The sequence below is a fragment of the Nycticebus coucang genome, chromosome 7 (genome assembly GCF_027406575.1).
Source record: "Nycticebus coucang isolate mNycCou1 chromosome 7, mNycCou1.pri, whole genome shotgun sequence".
In the NCBI taxonomy this organism is placed as follows: Eukaryota; Metazoa; Chordata; class Mammalia; order Primates; family Lorisidae; genus Nycticebus; species Nycticebus coucang.
Genome location: NC_069786.1, coordinates 71,083,594 through 71,108,165, shown reverse-complemented (window position 1 = coordinate 71,108,165; position 24,572 = coordinate 71,083,594). Strand labels below are relative to the sequence as shown.

Genomic DNA, 24,572 nt, shown 5'->3' with positions numbered 1-24,572 from the left:
AGTTCTCTATAGATCCTAGTTATCAAGCTTTTGTCTGATTGAAAATATGCAAATATCCTTTCCCATTGTGTGGGTTGTCTCTTTGCTTTGGTTGTTCTCTCCTTAGCTGTACAGAAGCTTTTCAGTTTAATGAAGTCCCACTTGTTTATTTTTGTTGTTGTTGCAATTTCCATGGCAGTCTTCTTCATGAAGTCTTTCCCCAGGCCAATATCTTCCAGTGTTTTTCCTATGCTTTCTTGGAGGATTTTTATTGTTTCATGCCTTAAATTTAAGTCCTTTATCCATTTCGAATCAATTTTTGAGAGTGGGGAAAGGTGTGGGTCCAGTTTCAGTCTTCTACATGTAGACATCAAGTTCTCCCAACACCATTTATTGAATAGGGAGTCTTTCCCCCAAGGTGTGTTCTTGTTTGGTTTATCGAAGATTAGGTGGTTGTAAGATGTCAGTTTCATTTCTTGGTTTTCAATTCGATTCCAAGTGTCTATGTCTCTGTTTTTGTGCCAGTACCATGCTGTCTTGACCACTATGGCTTTGTAGTGCAGACTAAAATCTGGTATGCTGATGCCCCCAGCTTTATTTGTATTACTAAGAACTGCCTTAGCTATACGGGGTTTTATCCGGTTCCATACAAAACACAGAATCATTTTCTCCAAATCTTGAAAGTACGATGTTGGCATTTTGATAGGAATGGCATTGAATAGGTAGATCGCTTTGGGAAGTATAGACATTTTAACAATGTTGATTCTTCCCGTCCATGAGCATGGTATGTTCTTCCATTTGTTAATATCCTCTGCTATTTCCTTTCTGAGGATTTCATAGTTTTCTTTATAGAGGTCCTTCACCTCCTTCGTTAGGTATATTCCTAGGTATTTCATTTTCTTTGAAACTATGGTGAAGGGAGTTGTGTCCTTAATTAGCTTCTCATCTTGACTGTTATTGGTGTACACAAAGGCTACTGACTTGTGGACATTGATTTTATATCCTGAAACATTACTGTATTTTTTGATGACTTCTAGGAGTCTTGTGGTTGAGTCTTTGGGGTTCTCTAAGATCATGTCGTCAGCAAAGAGGGAGAGTTTGACCTCCTCTGCTCCCATTTGGATTCCCTTTATTTCCTTGTCTTGCCTAATTGTATTGGCTAGAACTTCCAGCACTACGTTGAATAGTAAAGGTGACAGAGGACAACCTTGTCTGGTTCCAGTTCTAAGAGGGAAAGCTTTCAGTTTTACTCCATTCAGTAAAATATTAGCTGTGGGTTTGTCATAGATAGCTTCAATCAGTTTTAGAAATGTGCCACCTATGCCTATACTCTTCAGTGTTCTAATTAGAAAAGGATGCTGGATTTTATCAAATGCTTTTTCTGCATCTATTGAGAGGATCCTGCGATCTTTATTTTTGTCTCTGTTAATATGGTGGATAACATTTATGGACTTGCGTATGTTAAACCAGCCTTGCATCCCTGGGATGAAGCCTGCTTGATCATGATGAATGACTTTTTTGATGATAAGCTGTAATCTATTGGCTAGGATTTTGTTGAGAATTTTTGCATCTATATTCATGAGTGAGATTGGTCTAAAATTCTCCTTTTTGTTTGGGTCTTTTCCTGGTTTTGGTATCAGGGTGATGTTTGCTTCATAGAATGTGTTGGGGAGGATTCCTTCTTCCTCAATTTTTTAGAACAATTTCTGCAGTACAGGAATAAGCTCTTCCTTGAAGGTTTGATAGAATTCTGGTGTGAAGCCATCTGGACCAGGGTATTTTTTGGTTGGAAGATTTTTTATTGTTTCTTTGATCTCAGTGCTTGAAATTGGTCTGTTCAGGAGCTCTATTTCTTCCTGGGTAAGTCAAGGGAGAGGGTGTGATTCCAAATATTGATCTATTTCCTTCACATTGTCAAATTTCTGGGCATAGAGTTTCTGGTAGTATTCAGAGATGATCTCTTGTATCTCTGTGGGATCAATTGTTATTTCCCCTTTATCATTTCTGATTGAGGTTACTAGAGATTTTACTTTTCTATTTCTCGTTAGTCTGGCCAATGGTTTATCTATTTTATTTATTTTTTCAAAAAACCACCTCCTTGTTTCATTAATTTTCTGAATGATTCTTTTGTTTTCAATTTCATTGATCTCTGATTTGATTTTGGAGATTTCTTTTCTTCTACTGAGTTTAGGCTTAGATTGTTCTTCTTTTTCCAATTCCATAAGATGGCTTGTGAGATTGTTGATGCGCTCTCTTTCTGTTTTTCAAATGTAGGCATCTAAAGCGATGAATTTTCCTCTCAAAACTGCTTTTGCAGTATCCCACAGGTTTTGGTAGCTTGTGTCTTCATTGTTGTTATGCTCAAGGAAGTTAATGATTTCCTGTTTTGTTTCTTCCTGCACCCATCTGTTATTCAACAGAAGATTGTTTAATTTCCATGCCTTTGGGTGGGGTCAAGCATTTTTGTTAGAGTTGAGTTCCACCTTTAGTGCCTTATGGTCTGAGAAGATACAAGGTAAAATTTCAATTCTTTTGATTCTGTTGATATTTGTTTTGTGTCCCAGGATATGATCAATTTTGGAGAATGTTCCATGGGGTGATGAGAAGAATGTATATTCTTTATCTTTGGGATGCAGTGTTCTATATGCATCTATCAAGCACAGTTGTTCTAGGGTCTCATTTAAATCTCTTACATCTTTGTTTTATTTCTGTTTAGAGGATCTGTCCAGCTCTGTAAGAGGAGTGTTAAAGTGCCCTGTTATTATGGTATTATCAGATATCATATTGCTCAGACTAAGTAAGGTCTGCTTCAAGAATCTGGGAGCATTTAAATTGGGTGCATAAATATTTATACTTGAAACATCTTCTTGTTGTATTTTTCCCTTGACCAATATAAAGTGACCATCTTTGTCTTTTTTGACTTTAGTTGCTTTAAATCCACATGTATCTGAAAATAAGATTGCAACTCCTCTTTTCTTCTGAATTCCATTTGCCTGAAAAATTGTCTTCCATCCCTTGACTCGGAGCTTTAATTTGTCTTTTGAAGCCAGGTGTGTTTCTTGCAGACAACAAATGGATGGCTTGTGTTTTTTAATCCAGTCAGCCAATCTATGTCTCTTCAGTGAAGAATTCAAGCCATTAACATTTATTGAGATAATTGATAAGTCTGGTAGTATTCTATTCATCTTATTTTGTGAGAGTCCATTGCTTAGTTTTATCTTTTGCATCAGTGTGGAGGTTAGGTTCTGTCCTTTAATTTCTGAGTTCTTACTTTGCTGCTGATCCATTGTGGTGGTCAGTGTGCAGAACAGGTTGAAGTATTTCCTGTAGAGCTGGTCTTGTTTTGGCGAATTTCCTCAATGTTTGTATATCCATAAATGATTTGATTTCTCCATCCATTTTTAAGCTTAGCTTAGCAGGGTACAGAATTCAGAGCTGGAAATTGTTCTGTTTAAGTAGATTAAAGGTAGATGACCATTGTCTTCTTGCTTGGAAAGTTTCATTAGAGAAGTCTGTGGTCACTCTGATGAATTTGCCCCTGTAGGTCAACTGGCGCTTACTCCTGGCAGCTTGCAGAATCTTATCTTTTGTCTTGACTTTGGACAGGTTCATCACATTGTGTCTTGGAGAAGCACGGTTAGAGTTGAGGCGACCTGGGGTCCGATATCCCTCTGAAAGCAGTGTGTCAGAATCTTTGGTGATGTTTGGGAAATTTTCTTTTATAATATTCTCTAGTATGGCTTCCATTCCTCTGGGGCATTCTTCTTCCCCTTCTGGGATTCCTATAATGCGTATGTTGGAACGCTTCATAAAGTCCCATAATTCTGACAGTGAACGTTCTGCTTTCTCTCTCTTCTTTTATGCCTCTTTTTCTATCTGAGTTATCTCAAGAACTTTGTCCTCTACCTCTGAAATTCTTTCTTCTGCATGGTCTAACCTGTTGCTGATACTTTCCATTGCATCTTTAAGTTCCCTAATTGACTGTTTCAGTTCCTTCAGGTCTGCTATATCCTTTTTATATTCTTCATATCGTTCATCTCTTATTTGATTCTGTTTTTGGATTTCCTTTTGGTTATTTTCCACTTTATTAGCAGTTTCCTTCATTGTTTCCATCATTTCTTTCATTGTTTTCATCATGTGTATTCTAAATTCCCTTTCTGTCATTCCTAACATTTCTTTATAGGTGGAATCCTCTGCAGTAGCTACCTCATGGTTCCTTGGTGGGGTTGTTCTGGACTGGTTCTTCATGTTGCCTGGAGTTTTCTGCTGATTCTTCCTCATGAGTGATTTCTTTTATCTGTTTCCTTGCCCTAATTTTCCTTTCACTTCCTCTTGCTCCTTAAGTTCTCGTGCCTGTGGACTAAGGGTTAGATGAGTCCTTTTGGTACAGGACCAGAAGGGTGAGAAGGTTGAAGAGCAAGAAAGGGATGAAAGAAAGGAGGACCGAATGAAAGAAAAAAAAAATAGAGAAAGGAGAGGGGGTGGGTAAAGGAATATTGACCAAAAGAAGAGAGGCACAGAAAGAGGGAGACAGAGCAATATAGGTGTACAGTAGGGTACTTTGATACAACCTTTAAAAAAACCACCTTCTGGGGTGCCCAGTTGGGTGGTTCCCTTGAGGTCAGCAGCTCTTTGCTAACCTGATCAGACACAGTACCCCACCTCCACCAAGTAGAGAGGAAAGACAAAAATGCTATAAATCAAACCAAAACAAGCAAACAGAAAACTTTACGGGATAAAATTGGGTGGAAAACCAAATAATAGCGGTAGAAACACTAGCAAAAATGAAGTTCTAGTTATTAAAAAAGGCAGCAATGGGAAATTATCATTAAACTAGAAAAATTGAGAAAGAAAAATGATCTGTATGGAAAAGGTTGAAATTAAAAAACAAAACAACATCAACAAACATCAAAATAAACAAAGAAACAACCAAACAAAAACAAAAACAAAAAAACAGAAAAAACAAAACACAACCAAAAACAAAGCAGTATGTATATGTTGTTGAATAGTTGAATATTGTCTGAGCAACACGTGGTCTTCTGGGGTATGAGATGTTAATCACAGTTCTGATACGACTGGAGGCTGCTGATTTCACAAACCTCAGCAGGTAGACACCCTAAGTCTCTCTTCAGCCCACTTAAAAGGCACTTTGAACTTGTAAATTTGCTGAGCAGAAGCTTTCCCAGGAAAGTGCTTGTCACTGGAATCACTGCTGAAGTGGCTATCCGCTTACCCAGTGTGCCAAAACCAGTCTCACTCTGCCCCTGAGGGTTAGGGCTGCAAGGCGGCTCAGACCCCACCCTTAGGCTACTCGGTGGCTGGGTTACCAGCTCCCACCTGATTCTAGCTTTGCTACCCTGAGGGCGGAGCTTGCCGGGCAGATGGCTCACAATGGCTCCCTGTGGCCCACAGCCAAACACTATTAGCTCCGTCTGGCTCAGCGGCTCAGACTGGTGCCCCAGACAATGGCCAAAGTTCTCCACACTCCTGCTCAGGCTCTCCCCAAGGCAGTTCAACTGAGTGCCAAGTCCAAAGACACCAAAACAGTTCACAGGTAAGGCCTTTCTGGTTTGCAGTCTCGCTGCTACTGAACTTACAGTTGCGGGCGGGTTTAGACTGATTGAACACATGCGACCACTTGCCGTTTTTCCACTGTTTTAGTCCTCCTCTTGGGGTCCAGAAGTCTCTCGCTGACTCCCTGTATCCTCACAGGGTTGATGATAGGCAGATCCCATCAGCCAGAGATGCCTGGAATCCTATCTCCCCAGACTCACGGTGCCCAGATGCAAGGAAGCTGTTACTCAGCCGCCATCTTTTTTTTTTTTTTTTTGTAGAGACAGAGTCTCACTGTACCGCCCTGGGGTAGAGTGCCATGGCGTCACATGGCTCACAGCAACCTCTTAACTCCTGGGCTTACGCGATTCTCTTGCCTCAGCCTCCCGAGCAGCTGGGATTACAGGCGCCCGCCACAATGCCCAGCTATTTTTTTGGTTGCAGTTTGGCCGGGGCTGGGTTTGAACCCGCCACCCTCGGCATATGGGGCTGGCGCCCTACTCACTGAGCCACAGGCGCCGCCCCACTCTGCCGCCATCTTGCTCTCCTCTCCTGTTCTCCTATAAATTTTGTTTAACTTTCTCTGCAGCCTTTGGGACTAAAAGAGAGCAATCTTAGTTTGTTACCCAGTGTGGAGTCCTCCCAGGCAAGTTTCACTGGGTATCAGAAACAATTCATGTTTGATGTTCTTTTTTACCTAAAAGGATTCAAAGGGGCTTTCATGCCTGGGAAAAGACTAAGGGCTGTCCCACAAATTGTTAGGTCTTTGATATTTGGCCATTTTTAAGCTGATGGGATATGCACTAATCGTTAGTGGACAACTAACAACATTGTTTTAAAGAACAGAAAAGGATCCCAGCACTCTGGGAGGCTGAGGTGGGTGGATTGCCTGAGCTCAGGAGTTTGAGACTAGCCTGAGCAAGAGCGAGACCCTGTCTCTACTGAAAAAAAACAAAACAGACAAACAAACACAAAACTATCCAGGCATTGTGGCGGGCACTTGTAGTCCCACCTCCTCAGGAGGCTGAGGCAGGACGATCTCTTGAGCCTGAAAGTTTGAGGTTGCTGTGAGCTATGATGCTATGGCACTCTACCTCGGGCGAGAGGGTGAAGCTGTCTGTAAAATAAAACAAAACAAAGAACAGGAAAGGTTTGCAACAATTTTGATGGATCTGTAGACCATTCTCCAAGTGACGTATCCAAAGAATGGAAACACAAACCCCACATGCACTCACTATTGAATCAGGACTAGCCACTGAGCACACACATGTGCAGAGGAAAGTAAAATTTAGTGGAAATCAAACAGAGGGAAGAGGCGAAAGGAGGAGAGGAGGGAAAGGGGAAAGAGAGGTCTAGATATTGGGCAAAAACCACCAAATGAGTATTATGTGGGTGATGGGCATACTTACACCCGTCACTCAAGCATTACAAAAGTGATCCCTAGAATCAAAACATTTGTACCCCATTAATATTTGGGGGAAAAGAGGAGAGATTTGATTTTAAAACTTAAACAATATTTTAAAACTTCTTACATTGCCTTCTGTATAATATGCTGGGATACCTGATGAATGTATCTTTTAGCAGATTTTTAGGTGGAAGGATTATCACTCATGAGAATGTGAAATTCTCATTGAAAAATGCTCATCATGTGCAATGAATATATAACTATCCAGCCAGACAAGACATTTCAAAGGCCAAGTACAGCCACTGATTTGATTGGATTTCTTACACCAATGCAATTAATTCCACTGGAAGATAATAGGAAAATTCTTTTACAAGAAAATGCATGAGAGGAGTGGCCCTGACATGCAGGTCACATGCACCATGGCTGTAAGTGATGTCAGATTACTTGCTGGTGTTTTAAGGAAGTCAGGTGCCTGGATTGGACCCTGGGGTGTGCTCCGAGGGACCCCTTCCTCACACAACTCTACCTCCTGGAATCGATACTTGTATTTCTCAAGTACCGAGTTAAATATATCAGATTATAAAGCACTTTCCCACAATATTTTCTCACTGAGACTCCCAGGGCTTTTAATATCTCCTGAAGATATTGTTCCATTTTTCATTAAGACTGAAAAGTAATATAAGCTCTTAAAATCTACTAAAAATCTTTCTACTAAAGAGTCTCCACAAAAAGTAGAAGATGAAGAAGACTCTGATACAGAGAAAGATCGTGATGAAGTGAGTGAGGCAGAAGACAGGATGACTTGAGGATGACCTTGGCATGGTCAGAGACTACAAAGTCCGGGAGAAAGTTGTGCCATCATTTCCGTATCGTGTTATCCTGAAGTCAGGCCTGAATATTTGGAGGAACGAAGTGGGAGGTGCATTCTATAAAAGTGAACTCGGGCTGAATGGGGAAAAACTGTAGAAGAAAAGCAGAAGGGTGAAAGTGGGGGATACACTGGATCTTCTCACTGAAGGAGATAAAGAAGCAAGAACAGAGTCAGTATTGCAAATTCTCCCGAGAAAAGCGTTTGAAGAGAAGACTGCAAGGGAAAAATACCGAGGGGTGTTGCCACGCTGGAAGAAGTTACAGTTGCCTAAGAAGAATATGTATAAATAAATGTATTGCTTTTTAATGATAAAGCTACTTTTTAGTAGTGGGGGAAAAGGCCAAATCAAAAAGAAGACATTTTTATTAAAATGAAGTTCTCTTACCATTTGTGGAAAAAAAAAAAGAAAAGAAAAAAATGCATGAGAGGTAAAAAATTATCTTTAAGTAACCACTTTACCAGTGCAATACTGCTTTAAAGAAAATCATTTAAACACAAAATAAAAATTTAATTTATTTTTGTCTCTTCTAAGATAGACATAAAATACTGTAATATTAGTGCACATTTTTTCCTAAAGTGAATTCTTCATCAATTTTATTTTTGATAATGCCTGTCATGATGTCAACAGTAGAATATTCTCGGTCCAAATTAAACCTAATTGAAAGTTATTTAGGGAACATGAGTGGATAACAATGTTTAACAGTTAGCACCCCTCAGAATAGAAACTCAAGCAGCTGACAAAACGGGAGTGAAGGAACATCCATGGCTTTGACTATTCCGCATCATAGCAAAGAGGGAAGCTTGCTTATGTAACCGAAATAAGCCTAGGATCCTACACAGTCCAGCCAAAAAATAGAATAGAAAAAATCTTTCTGTCTTTTAAGAAAATGCCAAAGGTAGGAGTGTATATTAAATCTTCAACAAAGCTTCTTAAAAATAACGTTTGGACTGCTTTCTCACTCTCAAGTTCTCTACCCAATTATATCTCCTCCTTCTCTCTATTTCCTGCAACCTCTCCTGATGCCAGATTTTCTCTCTCGCCTCCCTTTTTTCTCTGCCTCAGTTCATTTGTCATTCAACTTGGCCTCCCAAGCTGAGGCAGTTTTCCTTCAGATTACTATTACCCAGATTGACACCACAAAGAAAAGTTTTAAACATGCAATACTTTTTGTTGCCAGCAGGGGGTAGGAGTAGAACACATCAGACTCATTTTTCTTGGTTTATGTCTGTCCCAGAGAGTATGAGAGCTGGCCGTAGAAGAATTTTGCCAGGAAAGCATTTCCTACCTTAATCAAGTGGTTAGAGCCCTAACCCACGGCTGCAGTGGCTACGGCCTAGCTCCCATCCTGTGAGCTCTGAATCTGCTCATGGCCACAGTCCACACTTGCCCTTGCCATGAGTCAGTAGAATGTTCCCCAGAGACAACACATCCCGTAAGAGTGGGGCACTCAGACTTTTCTCCTTCTAAAAGGAAAGTTAAGGCCGGGTGGGGTGGCTCATGCCCATAATCCTAACACTCAAGCAGGCTGAGGCAGGTAGATTGCTTGAGCTTAGGAGTTCAAGACCAGCCTGAGCAAGAGCGAGACCCCATTTCTGCTAAAAACAGAAAAACCAGCCAGGCCTTGTGGCTCATGCCTGTAGTCCCAGCTACTCGGAGGCTGAGGCAGGAAGATCGCTTGAGCCCAAGAGACTGAGGTTGTTGCAAGCTGTGATGACACCTCCACACTCTACTCAGGGCGACAAAGCGAGACTCTATCTCAAAAATAAAATATTAAATCAAATAAAATAAAATAGAAAGATGGCACATATATTGTAATGTATACACACATGTATTCTTTTTTTCTTTTTGAGACAGAGTTTCATTTTGTCACCCTTGGTAGACTGCTGTGGAGTCATAGCTCATAGCAACCTCAAACTCTTGGCCTTAAGCGATTCTCTTGCCTCAGTCTCCCAAATAGCTGGGACTGCACCACAACACCAGACTATTTTTAGAGACAGGGTCTCTCTCTTGCTCGGGCTGGTCTCCAACTCCTGAGTTCAGGCAATCCACCCACCTCGGCCTCCCAGAATGCAGGGATTATAGGAGTGAGCCACCTCACCCAGCCTTACACATGCGTATTTTTTAAAATCAAAGTGCAGTCTCTCTAAACGAAGTAAGAGTGGGAAGACAGTAGCACCACCCTCTGGGCCACCCCTTCCTCTCCCTGTCTCTCCTCCTTCCCTGCTCTGTTTGTCCCTGTTTAGAAGGGCTCCTTGGAGGACAATCCGAACCGTGAGTGTAGTGAACAGAGCACCCTGTTTGGAATCAGAAATGTCAGATTCCCATCCTGGTCAGCTCTGCTACTTGTGACCTAAGAGAGTCTGGACATGTCACTTGGAATATCTGCTTGGCTGAGTTGCTATGAGAATGAAATGGTAGAAAACAGAATCTCAACATGGGGTGATTCTCTCCCTACCAAGAGACTTTAGGAAAAAGGAGAGCATGGAGCTGGATGGGGGCAAACTCCATCCCCCCTCCTGATAGAAACAGCAGCAAGATCATTTGGACCCACTGGTGAGAGTGCAGCTACCTGCTTTGTATGTAACAAGAAGCATTTGCATGATCCAGCAGAACAAAGCCAGTAATTGCCACAAAACTGCCAGCCTGGCTTCATGGCACTGAGCTTGGCTGAAAAAAAAAAAAAAAAAAAAGGAATAAAAAGAAACTGAAACAATGACAGAGGCTAGTCATTGGCTGAACTGGATAAAAATCTCATTTTCAAATGAATTTCTTTTGGACCTAAAGCTGTCCAGCATCAGAAAGTTCCTATAAAACAGAAAAGCAAACTTGGACTCTCTTCTGGGGCTGAGAGCCGACCCCTCTCTCTGGACTCTTCTGTGGGGAGAGTGCTGTTCCAGGGGTCCCCAGGAATGCGCCTCAGCACCCCCCAGAAAAGCGCTGGCTAGGCTGGCCTGCTGGGTGTTTCCAGGACACAGGCCCTGGGGGACCACAGAGGAGCTGCCCCACAGGAAAGGGCGTCCAGCACTCCCCCGTTGCCGCTGGCTTCAGTGACCATTTGTTGCCACCTGCTGGCCACTGGGCCAAGGCACTCAACGCTGGAAGCTAGGGAGGTTAGCTAAGGCAGCCGCACTGTTTTCTCCCAAGAAGTCACCTTGGGAAGATTCATAATTACTCCATTAAGTAAGCCACACAAGAAAGTGGACTTTTATATAAAAGTGGACACACTTCATTCCTGCCTGAGTCAATTAGTCAATTAGGAACACTTGTGGAGCTATACTCTACATGGCAATGGGGGTGATTGATCACACCTGATTTTATCACCAAATGGCATTATCCCGTGTGATTGTCTACCCTAGTCATTGAATTAACATTTACATTTATTCATTCCCTCAGCAACAGTTATTGTATTTACTGACTTCCTGTTACATGATGGGCTGTTGGCCAAAAGCTGAGGGTACAGTGGTGAGCAGAAACAGATGCCATCTCTGCACTTACTGGTTTAGAGACAAATGTTAATCAGAAGTCACCCAAATCAATGCAATAGTATGCAACTGGGGTAGGTATAACAGAAAAACGTAACTACAAGAAGAGCAAGTCTAAATGACTTTGATTGATTCTAAAATGGAAATGTGACTATTTGATGTGCATTAAAATCATTTTCAGTGTTTTTCATTCACTGACCCAGCACTCCCACTTTCAGAAACTTATGGCAACAATTAGAAAATTATAGTAATTTATATGTATAAATATGTCCATTGCATGATTATTTTTAAAACCAAAAATAAAAGTAAAAAAGGGATTGGTTAAACAAATTATGGTACACTCAAAAAACAGAATATTCCCCAGCTGTTAAAAATGAAAACACAGGGCTATATTATTTGACCAGGGACATATTTATGATATATTTCTCCCACCAATTACCACCTCATTTCTTCATTACCCTTTGCAGTAAGCCCCTCCAATTCTGTCCCTCTTAAACCTGCTACAGCCAGGTTTTCTGTGTCAAGGTCACCAGTGGCCTCCATGATGCTGGGCCCCAAGGTCACGTCTGTCCTCATCTTGTAGCGCCCTCAGCAGCATGGAAGCCAGTGACACCCTCCGCACTCCTTGCCCTGGTCCTCCATGGGCTTCTGGGGTGCCCCTTCCCGGGAGAGTCTCCTCCTTGCCACCTCCTGCTCAGTCTTTGGGGCATCTTTCTCCCCCCCCAACCCCTAGGTGTTTAATGTTAGTCTTCGTCTCTTCTCTGCCTATACACATTCTTCTGACTTTATCCAGTCAAGGCTTTAAACACCATCTGCTATAGACCAGATCTCCTAACTCCTGACTCCTAAATCCAACTGCCTGCTTGCATTTCTAACAGACACCTCAAACTATCCCATCTCTCACAGAACTCCTCGGTTTCTTCCCTTTAAACCTGCTCACCCACAGTCTTCCTTAATCCATTTACTTTTTGGCACCTACATCCTTCCTAATGCATAAGCCAAAACCCCGTGAATCATCTTTAACGCCTTTTTACCGCATCCCAGATCCAGTTCCTTCAGGAAATCCTATTAATTCCTGTTAGCACCCACATCAAAATCTATTTTCCAAATCAGATGACTTACCACCTTCACTGTCATCATTCTGGTCTGATCCATAACCTTTGGCCACACGGACAACTGCAGCAGCTCCTAACTTGTCCCCCAACAGCCTTATGTCCTCCTGGCAGCCAGAGTCACCCTTTGATGGCGTGATCAGTGATGGCACTCCTCGGCTTGAATGCTGCAGAGGCTCCCCATGTCACAGCAGGAGTCTACAAGGTGTGGCATGTCCCCCAGCCCTGGGCTCCCCTCTGGTCCTTCCTAGCCATGTCCCCATCACTCACCCTGCCCCAGCCTGCAGCTTCCCTATTAGGCCTGAGCACATCAGGCCCGTTCCCTTTACTATGGCTTTTCATTCTGCCTGGAATGCTCCTCTCAAGGGTACCTCCGTCAACCGTGTCACATCCTCCGTGAAGCCTGTCCCGCCTGCCATGTTTAAAACTGCAACCCCGTCTTTCCTTCTCTTGCTGCTTGTTGTGAAGGTCCGTGCCTTCCCCGCACGCCTCATCGCCATGCCTCGGAAAATTGAGGAAATCAAGGACTTTCTGCTCACAGCCAGGCGAAAAGATGCCAAGTCTGTCAAGATCAAGAAAAATAAGGATAACGTGAAGTTTAAAGTTCCATGCAGCAGATACCTGTATACCTTGGTCATCACAGACAAAGAGAAGGTGGAGAAACTGAAGCAGTCTCTGCCCCCTGGTTTGGCAGCGAAGGAGCTGAAATGAAGCACACATGCTGATTTGAATTGTATTAAATTTTAAAAATTCTAAATAAATAAATAAATAAAACTGCAACCCCCCTCCCGCCGTCCTGGTCCCTTTTAACCAGCTCTATCTTTTTTTCTTTTTCCCATAGCATTGTTTATCTGATAACATACTAGGCAATTTACTTATGAGCCGTTACATAATATACTTTTATTGTCCATCTCCTCCAATAAGAATACATTTTTCTTGAGGAAGAGAAACTGTTGTCTGTTGGGTTTATTGATGTATCCCAAATGCCTAGAATAGTGCTAGGCACATAGCCAAACCCAAAAGAAAAAATGTTTTCATGAATGCAGCATGGAAAGGGTCTACAGCAGTGGTTCTCAACCTTCCTAATGCCGCGGCCCTTTAATACAGTTCCTGTGGGTCTGTGGGTCGCGACCCACAGGTGGAGAACCTCCGGTAGAAACAGATGTAAACTAAACAGTTTATGTGAATATTGTCCTACTGAGGAACTCTGAGCAGACAGGGTAAAGCACACTGGGAGTCAACCAGCCCACCCGAGGGTGAGAAAGCGGGGGTATTGAACCTCTGACATTGGTTGAAGCCTGTTTTTGTAGGCAGCAACATTTTTGCACTTTGAGTTTGTCCCATTGTGTTCCTATTGCCAGGAAAAAAAAAATCCCTCAGGGGGAGAGTTGCAGGTGTTGGCCACAAGCGCAAAGCCAGGGGAACCTGGGGAGGCACAGCCAGCCTGTGATGGAGTCCTGAGTGGACCGGATTTTGCTTCCTGGGACGAACTCCCTTATCTGTTGCTATCCAGGGGTTCCTGGCTGTGCCTGCTGTGAGTGTCCTCCCTGGTCAGTAGCCCCACAGCCCTGGGAGAAAGTGCAGACTGTAGCCTGCTCTCTGCAAGTGTGTGTTTGAGCCCTCAAGAACGGTTTTCAGCCTTGAGCAACCAAAGCTTTTGTTTACTAGGTCCAAAAACTCTTTGGTAATACAATTTCTGCAATACTAATTCCCTAGTAAGCTTCTGAAATGTTTGTCTTCAGTCGTTTCGGCACACTCAGGCCCTCCGCAAGCGGATTTACTCCTTTGTGTTTTAACCCCTATATCTCTCTCCTTCAACCTTCTCACAGCCATCTGGAAAAAAATAGCTTCCAGGGGGCAGCGCCTGTGGCTCAGTGGGTAGGGCGCCAGCCCTGTATAATGAGGGTGGCTGGTTCAAACCCGGCTCCAGCCAAACTGCAACAAAAAATAGCCGGGCGTTGTGGCAGGGGCCTGTAGTCCCAGCTCCTTGGGAGGCTGAAGCAAGAGAATTGCCTAAGCCTAGGAATTGGAGGTTGCTGTGAGCTGTGACACTGCCGCACTCTACCGAGGATAATAAAGTGAGACTATCTCTAAAAAAAAAATAGCTTCTAGTGTGAAGAAAGCCCCCGGACTTTGGCCTTCACTGTAGTGAACTGTCTTAAGGGGCTTTTGTTATTCAAAGCCCTTTTTCCATGTTATCATTTACTCTTTGAAATTCAAAGCATTAGACTCCAAATTTCTGGAATCATTCCATTGTCATTTCTGCTCTTCAACCAGTGAATTCTTGCCTGACCTCAACTCTTCAAAGTACTAAGCAAAGTAAGAACCAAGATGGCACTAACTTTGTTATTATCAACTGCTTCTCTGAGAGCCACGGGCTCAGTAGACACTTTGCTCACCAAGTAACTGAGGAAAACATGGGCTTTCATCTTTTGAGCCTCCAACATCAATTTTATAGCCTTCCTCTGCAATGCTACATATTTTAGAGTTCGCTTTTAACTGCAGGACCCTGCTGCAAGGGCCTAAACTTTGTATTGATTACGGTAACACTAGCTGCTATACCTATTAACCCATGAATTTTTTTTTTTATTAAATCATAGCTGTGTACATTAATGTGATCATAGGGCACCATACACTGGTTTTATATACCATTTAACATATTTTCATTACACTGGTTAAAATGGACTTCCTGGAATTTTCTTAGTTATTGTGTTAAGACATTTACATTCTACATTTACTAAGTTTCACATGTACCCTTGTAAGATGCACCGCAGTTATAATCCCACCAATTACCCTCCCTCTGTCCATCCTCCTCCCTCCCTCCCATTCCTCTCCCCTTCCCCATATTCTTAGGTTATAACTGGGTTATAGCTTTCATGTGAAAGCCATAAATTAGTTTCATAGTAGGGCTGAGTACATTGGATACTTTTTCTTCCATTCTTGAGATACTTTACTAAGAAGAATATGTTCCAGCTCCATCCATGTAAACATGAAAGATGTAAAGTCTCCATCTTTCTTTAAGGCTGCATAATATTCCATGGTGTACATATACCACAATTTATTAATCCATTCGTAGATCGATGGGCACTTGGAATTTTTCCATGAATTAGCAATTATGAATTAGGCTACAATAAACATTCTGGTACAAACATCTTTGTTATGATGTGATTTTTGGTCTTCTGGGTATATACCTAGTAGAGGAATTATAGGATTGAATGGCAGATCTGTTTTTAGATCTCTAAGTGTTCTCCACACATCTTTCCAAAAGGAATGTATTAATTTGCATTCCCACCAGCAGTGTAGAAGTGTTCCCTTTTCTCCACATCCACGCCAACATCTCTGGTCTTGGGATTTTGTGATATGGGCTAATCTTACTGGAGTTAGATGATATCTCAAAGTAGTTTTGATTTGCATCTCTCTGATGATTAAGGATGATGAGCATTTTTTCATATGTCTGTAGGCCGTGCACCTGTCTTCTTCAGAGAAGTTTCTCTGCAAGTCCCTTGCCCAGCCTGAGATGGGATCCCTTGTTCTTCTCTTGCTAATGTGTTTGAGTTCTCTGTGGATTCTAGTTATTAAACCTTTGTTAGAGACATAACCTGCAAATATCTTCTCCCATTCTGAGGGCTGTCTGCTTGCTTTACTTACTGTGTTCTTGGATGTGCAGAGCTTTTGAGTTTTATCAGGTCCCAGCAGTATATTTTTGAAGGTGCTTCAATTGCCCAGGGGGATCCTCCTCATAAAATATTCACCCAGACGGATTACTTCAAGAGTTTTCCCTGTACTTTCTTCTAGTATTTTTATAGTTTCATGTCTTAAGTTTAAATCTTTGATCCAGTGAGAGCGTATCTTAGTTAATGGTGAAAGGTGTGGGTCCAGTTTCAGTCTTCTACAGGTTGCCAGCCAGTTCACCCAACACCATTTGTTAAATAGGGAATCTTTTCCCCACTGAATGTTTTTAATTGGCTTGTCAAAAATCAAATAACGGTAAGTAGCTGGATTCATCTCTTGGTTCTCTATTCTGTTCCATACATCCACCTCTCTGTTCTTGTGCCAGTACCATGCTGTTTTGATCACTATTGATTTGTAGTATAGTCTGAGGTCTGGTAGCATGATTCCTTCTGCTTTGTTTTTATTTCTGAGTAATGTCTTGGCTATTCGAGGTTTTTTCTGGTTCCATATAAAACGAAGCATTATTTTTTCAAGATCCTTAAAGTATGACAGTGGAGCTTTAATAGGGATTGCATTAAAATTGTATATTGCTTTGGGTAGTATGGACATTTTAACAATGTTGATTCTTCCCAGCCATGAGCATGGTATGTTTTTCCATTTGTTAACATTTTCAGCTATTTCTTTTCTTAGAGTTTCATAGTTCTCTTTATAGACATCTTTCATGTCCTTTGTTACATAAACTCCCAAATATTTCATCTTCTTTGGCACTACTGTGAATGGAATAGAGTCCTTAACTGTTTTTTCAGCTTGACTATTGTTGGTATATATAAAGACTACTGATTTATGAATGTTGATTGTGTAACCTGAGACGCTGCTATATTCCTTGATCACTTCTAGGAGATTTGTAGTAGAATCCCTGGTGTTTTCCAGATATACAATCATATCATCTGTGAAGAGTGAAAGTTTGATGTTTTCTGACCCTATATGGATACCCTTGATCGCCCTTTCTTCCCTAATTGCGATGGCTAAAACTTCCATTACAATGTTAAAGAGCAGTGGAGACAATAGGAAGCCTTGTCTGGTTCCTGATCTCAGTGGAAATGATTTCAATTTAACTCCATTCAATACGATATTGGCTGTGGGGTTGCTGTAGATGGCCTCTATCAGTTTAAGAAATGTCCCTTCTATACCAATTTTCTTAAGTGTTGTGATCATGAAGGGATGCTGGATATTATCACAAGTTTTTTCTGCATCAATTGAGAGAATCATATGGTCTTTGTTTTTTAATTTGTTTATGTGCTGAATTATATTTATATATTTATGTATATTGAACCAGCCTTGAGACCCTGGGATAAAACCACTTGGGCATGATGTATAATTTGTTTGATGTGTTGCTGGCTTCTGTTTGTTAGGATCTTGTTGAATATTTTTGCATGTATATTCATTCGTGATATTGGCCTATAATTTTCTTTTCTTGTTGAGTCTTTTCCTGGTTTGGGGATCAGGGTGATGTTTGCTTCATAGAACATGTGGGCAGTCTTCCTTCTTTTTCTACATTTCGAACAGGTTGATTAATATAGGTACTAGTGCTTCTTTAAAGGTTTGGTAGAATTCTGATGTGAAGCCACCTGGTCCTGAGCTTTTCTTTTTAGGGAGATTTTGTATGGTTGATGCTATTTCAGAACTTGATATAGGCCTATTCAACATTTCCACTTGATTCTGGCTAAGCTTGGAAAGTGATGTGTTTCCAAGTATTGGTCAATTTCTGTCAGATTTTCATATTTCTAAGAATAAAGTTTCTTGTAATATTCATTAAGGATTTTTTGAATTTCTGAGGAGTCTGTTGTTATTTCATCTTTGTCATTTCTGATTGATCAAATTAGAGATTTCACTCTTTTTTTCCTGGTTAGGTTAGCCAGGGGGTTATCTATTTTATTGACCTTTTCAAAAAACCAACTTTTTGATTTATTGATCTGTTGTATAATCCTTTTGTTTTCAATTTCATTTAATTCTGCTCTAATTTTGGTTATTTCTTTTCTTCTACTGGGTTTGGGGTTGGAATGTTCTTCCTTTTCTAGTTGCTTGAGATGTCTCATTAAGTTGTTAACTTCCTCTCTTTCCCTTCTCTTGACGGAGGCTTGCAGTGCTATAAATTTCACTCTTAGGACTGCCTTTGTGGTATCCCAAAGGTTCTGATAATTTGTGTCTTCATTGTCGTTTTGTTCCAAAAATTTGTTAATTTCATTCTTAATCTTGTCTATGACCCAGCTATCATTCAGCATAAAGTTATTTAACTTTCATGTTTTTGTATGAGTATGCAGATTCCTGTTGTTACTGAGTTCAACTTTTATTCCATGGTGGTCCAAGAAGATGCAAGGAATAATTTCTATTCCTTTAAATTTACTGAGGTTAGACTTGTGACCTAAGATGTGATTGATTTTAGAGTATGTTCCATGGGCTGATGAGAAGTATGTGTATTCAGTTTTGTTGGGATGAAATGTTCTGTAGATGTCTGCTAAATCCAAATGTTGGATGGTTAGATTGAAATCTAAAATTTCTTTGCTGAGTTTCTTATTGGAGTATCTATCTAACACTGCCAAAGGAGTGTTAAAATCTCCAACTATTATGGAGCTGGAGGGAATCAAGTTACTCATGTGTGTTAGAGTTTCTCTTATAAATTAAGGTGCATTCTGGTTGGGTGCATAAATATTAATAATTGAAATCTCATCATATGGAGTATTACCCTTAACAAATATGAAGTGACCATTCTTATCCTTCCTTAACTTTTATTGATTTAAAGCCTATTGTGTCTGCAAACAGAATTACAACACCTGCTTTTTTCTGATTTCCATTTGCCTGAAATATAGACGACCCTCCCTTCACCCTGAGGCTGTATTTATCTTTTAAGGTAAGATGAGATTCTGGTACGCAGCAGATATCTGGCCTGAGTTTTTGTATCCAGTCAGCCAAACTGTGCCTCTTTAGGGGACAATTTCAACCATTCATATTAATGGAGAATATTGATAAGCCTGGAAAAATTTTGGGTATCGAGTTTGTCGAATGTCCAGTGGACATTTTTAATCCTTTCCCCACTGTGGAAGTTGGAGTTTGATCAAAAGTTTCTGAGTGAGTTTACTTTTGTGTTAGAGGATTGTGCTGGTCATTATGGAGGATAGGTCTGAGAATATCCTGAAGAGCTTGTTTGGTTATGGCAAATTTCTTCAACATGTGAATGTCATTAAAGTATTTAATTTCTCCATCATAAATGAAATTCAGTTTACCTGGATACAGGATCCTGGGTTGAAAGTTATTTTGTTTTAGGAGATTAAAAGTCTATGACCACCCTCTTCTGGCTTTAAAGGTTTCAGCAGAGAGATCTGCAGTCATTCTAATATTCTTCCCTTTGTAGGTTATGGTTTTCTTATGTCTGGCTGCTTTCAGAATTTTCTCTTTCATATTAACTTTAGTGAAGTTGATTATGATGTGCCTGGGTGATGACTTATTCAAGTTGAGTCTTGCTGGGGTTCTGAAACAGTCTGCTATCTGAATTTCAGAACCTCTTGGCATGTCTGGAAAATTCTCTTTCATACTTTCATGGAGAAAAGCCTCTGTGCCTTGTGAAGCCACTTCATCACTTTCAGGGAATTCCAATGAGGCAGATATTAGCCTTCTTCAAATTATCCCAGAGCTCTCTGAGAGAATGATCTGTTTTTGCTCTCCATTTCTCTTCCTCTTTGAGAGTTTGGGAGTGTTCAAAAGCTTTGTCTTCAATGTCAGAAATCCTTTCTTCTGCTTGCTCCACTCTGTTACTGAGGGATTCTACTGTATTTTTCAGATCTTTGAGGGATGCAAATTCTTACTTCAGTGCTTCAAAATCTTTGGTGGTTTTGTCTTTAAATTCATTAAATTCTTGAGACAACTTTTGAATTTCTCCTTGAATTTCTAATTCCAACTTTTGAATTGCTCTTCAAATTTCTAATTCCAAATTTTCCTCCATTCTATTAATCTTGTTTATGATCCAAATAGTGAATTCGATTTCTGACATCTCGGCCAGCTGTTGTGAATGCGATCTTCAGTTACATTTGCCATATCTTTCCTTGGGGCGGGGGGGGTTGATCTACTCTGATTATTCATGTTACCAGAGTTTTTCCACTGATTCTGCCCCATGATTATTTTACACCGTTTGACTAGATGAGTGGATAAAGAAAAGCTGGGTTCAGGGCTCCAGGAGTAGTGATTAACCAGCCCTTTGCCCAAAAGCTGGGACTGGTGTCTGTACCTTTTCCCCTGGAGCTTTGTTGAGGACCCGTACAGTGCAATGGCCTGAGAAACTGGGGACCTGCTTGGTGTGGTGGGGCTAAGTGTCTCTGTCTTGTTTTCAGCTGGTCTCTGTCCAACCCTAGTGAAACAGTTACTCTGGGTTGAATTCTCAGGGGGCCTACGTTTCTGTCCCAGATCTGTTCTGCCGGTGGTTGCCTGATAAGATGCCCAGCCTCCTCTGGTTGCCCAGAGAGACAGGGGGTGTGACTCTGGAATATCCAGGGATGAGCCCTATTGTTGCCAAAAATGGCTGCTGCTCTGCGCCTTGGGGCACTGCCACTCCTGTGTGGTTCCCTCTGAGCTGACCATCCTCTCCTCACTCTCGTGCCACAGAATCAGCACTGACCAGCTGCAGTCCAGGCCCCATCCACACTTCTCAAGGAAATACTCAAGAATCTGGACTCCTGGGGGACAGGCCTCCAGACCTCAGAGTGAGAGTGGAGGGGAGTGCTGGGAGCTCAGAATTGCTGGTAGAGAATATATACAGTTTTACACAGTTTTATGCCTGGCAGGAGAGTGCCATGGCACCCTAGTAGGGGAAGTAGGTCCAGTTTTTAGAGGGTCTCTCCCGTGGAGTATAATGGGAGGACTTTTGAACTCTGCTCATTTGTTTATGGGGTACTCCAAGCCATTCTCATGGGAGAGGGGACTCCCATCAGCTTGGTGATGGATTTTGTACCTTTTGTTTGTATCCTTGGGGTCGCAGCTCACCTCAGTGCAGTTGATGTGCATTCTTCAACCTTCTCTCTTGGTGCAGCTCTAATTCACCAGGTTACTTGCTAAATTTCTGTCCTTTAACTCTCCTTCTGGATGGGAGCCTCTGTGGAAAGCTGGTTTCAGTCAGCCTTCTTGTCTCTGCCTTAAAGTGCCCAGAGAAGCAAAGACTCATTGTCTCTGAAAATGCCTGAACAAATAATTCTAAACCCATGAATTTCAATGGCTTAACACAATATATGTTTTGTTCTCACTGACATAGAGCTGGGGGGTGACCAGTTTGGTAGGGGCTCCCCCCCACACAAGCATTGGAGGATCCAAAATGTCAAAAGATCACCTTCAGTATGAGTGACAGTGTCAGTGGACAGAACTCAGTCAATATGGCTCCATCTAGATTCAAGGGGCTGGCCGGGGCTGGCTAGAGCTGGAGGAAGCATCCCCCAGCTAGATAGCCACAGGCCTATACTATGGAAGGTAGAGAACCAATATTTTTCCTTGAATAATTAACTGAACTCCTGCAATCTAAACAGAAAAATATAAATAACGTGAGCTTGTAGCTCTCTGCTCTATCCTCCAAGCCCCTTCTCTAATTATTTGTTTGAACCCACTGGAACAGGACACTGACCTGGGCTTAAGATGAGAGAACTTTCTCAACTGATCCAATTGCAAAAGGGCCACAGAGGAGCAGGCAGGGTATCTCTAACTTCAAACCATACAAAGAAGCTCACTTTGAGTAAAAACACTCCTCAGACTGAGATATTGCAAACTGCTATTTCTTAGAGTGTTTTTTTTTTTTTTTTTGGGCCAGGGATGGGTTTGAACCTGCCACCTCCGGCATATGGGGCCAGTGCCCTACTTCTCTGAGCCACAGGCACCACCCAACTTAGAGTGTTTTTTTTAACAAAGGAATTGAAAAGCTGAACCACTCTGCTCTTGGCTTCCCTGAGTGAGAGTAGGCAAAGCAACTGATGGGAGGAAGCAGGAACCTGGAACAACTGCTGATGTGGTGGGACACTGTTTCCCAGTAATCACTCTTTACTCAAATAACAGTACAGGGGAGGTGAGCAATTTGCTCCAGCTGATAGCCCCCATGGGATAGGTAATGCCTGATACACAGACAGAAGTTCGAACAGACACCCCGCAGGGGCCGGTAAAGCCAGTTTTATGGAAGAAGCCATCTTTGTTAAAAACCAAACCCAGTTAAACATGAGGGACTCTGCAACAGATTCAACACCAACCACACTCGTCTGGAATTCATTCGGTCACAAAAGCCCCAGGCACCCTCGGCTTAATGCTGAAGCAGAGGAAATGAATTTTCATGTTTGTAGAATGAGGACTTTTGTGGTTTAGCACAAACAGCTGACTATCTACTCAGACCAAATGACCCTAATCAAATCAACCCACAGAGATGGAGCTCTGGTTTACATGAAAGGAAGGGGGTTGTTCACCATTCAAAATAATTTCTTCCTTACTCCAAGTTTTTTGATTAAGACCTGATTCATGGTGCGTTTAAAACGTAATGCAGTTCATACTCAACTTGCCAGGGGTCCGAAATCGTGTCAAGTGAGACACAACTGTAACAGCATAAGGCCCTTGGCAACTTCCCGGGCTCCAGCCAGAGGGCAGCCCAGCTGTCACTGCAGCAAACAGGTGGTGTATAACAATAGCTCCACTGAGGCGACGAGCTCTTCAAACCCTCTAGCAGCCAAGCGCCTAGCCAGAGTGGCAGTGAGCAGCACAGGCCACTACTCTGCCACCAGTGCACGCCAGCGCCCACAGCCCATGGAGCCTTGGCCTCTCCTCCTCGGCCTCTGCGCAGGTGAGTGCTGGGTCAGGGTGGGGAGAGGTCTCTGCTTGGAGGCTAACACCCTAGAGGCCCCCAGACCAAAGCCTTGCTTTGATGGGAACACAGAATGGCAGGGCCTCTGTGATTTTTAGTTTGTGGTATCCAATTAAGATAGGAGCTGCCTGGTCCAAAGCTAGCAGGTAGACAGGCGGATCTCTCCCTCCGCCAGCCCTAGCATCCAAGTCACCCACCTAGGCACTCAGACCACTCACAGACCTGGACCGCTTGTAGACCCCACTGCACAGCCTGGTGCTGCTTTTGTGTGTGAACAGCACCTTAGAGCTGTGACTTATAATCACAGACAATAGAGCTGACAAGTCCTTTCACTGCTCTGGGAGAGTGCAGACCATGAAGAGGATTGATTGACAGCTCCATGTGCTGGAGAGAGATACCTGTTAAAAATTGTATCTAAGCTCTCTCCACAGAGATAGAAATACTTTATAATTTTTTTAAACTTACAAAGTTAAATGTGGAATGTAAAAGTCTTAGCAAAATAACTAAGAAAATGCTACAAAAGCTATGTTAACTAATGTGATGAAAATGTGTCAAACGATCTATGAACCAAGTGTATGGTGCCCCACGATCATACTAATGTACACAGCTATGGTTTAATAAAAATAAATAAATATTAAAATATATGTATAAAAAAATAAATAAAAACAAATGATTACTTTTAAAAAAAAACAAAGTTAAAAGAATTTCATATGAATGCACTTGTATACTTTTTTTTAAAAAAAAGGATGTTACTATATGTAGAGTGGGTTTGAATTGAAACTGTAAAACCTATACAGTCTTCAGCCTGCTTTCTACTCCAGAATGTGTCACAACGCAGCAGGCGGAAACACGATCCGGAATCCCAAACTTCCGGTAGAGGGAAACAGGAGATCTTTGCTGATTGCTTCACATAAAAGTTTACTGGTGATATCATCCCAACTAAGAAACAAGGTGGCTGACATCCTGTGATTTCTCTTTTCTAATAGTTCTCTGACAAACACTGGCCTTCTGGGCAAGAGGTAGAAAGCTTTTTTATTAATTTTTTCAATAGCAGAATTGAGGGAAACAGCCTAAACTCAGAGAAATTATATCCTGTGTGATTTGGACTTGAACCAAACAAAGCTAGTCTGGGGGATGTGTGTGTATAAACACCATACTCAATAAAAATTCTTAAATGATACATTTCCATATAAATTACATAGACGATCTCTTAGGATACTGGAGACCTCCAAAAAAGCATGTTTAGCTATTAAAAGGAGTCCGTAAAGTGTATTTAGATTAAACTTAGAGATGGCTGGTATCAATTCCCATGGATGGTTCATAGACATTTAGAGCTGTATCAGCAGTCCAACATCCTTAGTTTTTTATCATAAGGAAACTGAAGGTGAAAGACATGCACTGACCTACCCAAGGTCACTTAGTTTACAAAATTTGGAATGTGATCAGTTGGAAACTCGTTTGTTACATGAACAGTCAGAAAATATAGACTGAAATTGCCAAAAGCAGCAGAGACACAGCATCAGATTAAGAAAAGAAACTGACTAGTAACAGTTCAAAATTCCTTTTGCCTAACACAGGGGCTGTTTCCTACATAAAATTAGAGATTGAACCAGTCTGGTTATA

At 41.6% G+C, this 24,572-nt stretch overlaps 2 protein-coding genes across 3 annotated transcripts in view; both read left to right on the top strand.

Annotated features, from left to right (window-relative positions):
- Nucleotides 1-24,572, top strand: part of CHRNA1 (cholinergic receptor nicotinic alpha 1 subunit) — a 42,004-nt gene that overhangs the window by 3,091 nt on the left and 14,341 nt on the right. The window contains exon 1 of one of the 2 annotated variants that reach the window (XM_053598102.1): nucleotides 22,376-22,928. The exons of the other annotated variant lie outside the window; for it this stretch is intronic. Within the exon in view, the coding sequence (XP_053454077.1) occupies nucleotides 22,610-22,928 (319 nt within the window). The 5' untranslated portion in view covers nucleotides 22,376-22,609. Of the gene's footprint in view, nucleotides 1-22,375; nucleotides 22,929-24,572 lie in introns of those variants that run through there. 2 annotated transcript variants of the gene reach the window in all.
- On the top strand, nucleotides 12,806-13,160 carry LOC128590712 (60S ribosomal protein L38-like). Its single transcript, XM_053598110.1, has one exon. The coding sequence runs from the start codon at nucleotides 12,821-12,823 to the stop codon at nucleotides 13,112-13,114; it is 294 nt and encodes a 97-aa protein (XP_053454085.1). The 5' UTR covers nucleotides 12,806-12,820; the 3' UTR covers nucleotides 13,115-13,160.

Bases quoted from the DNA above. Each gene is read 5' to 3' on its own strand.
- LOC128590712 (XM_053598110.1), top strand. From the start codon at position 12,821: ATGTTTAAAACTGCAACCCCGTCTTTCCTTCTCTTGCTGCTTGTTGTG.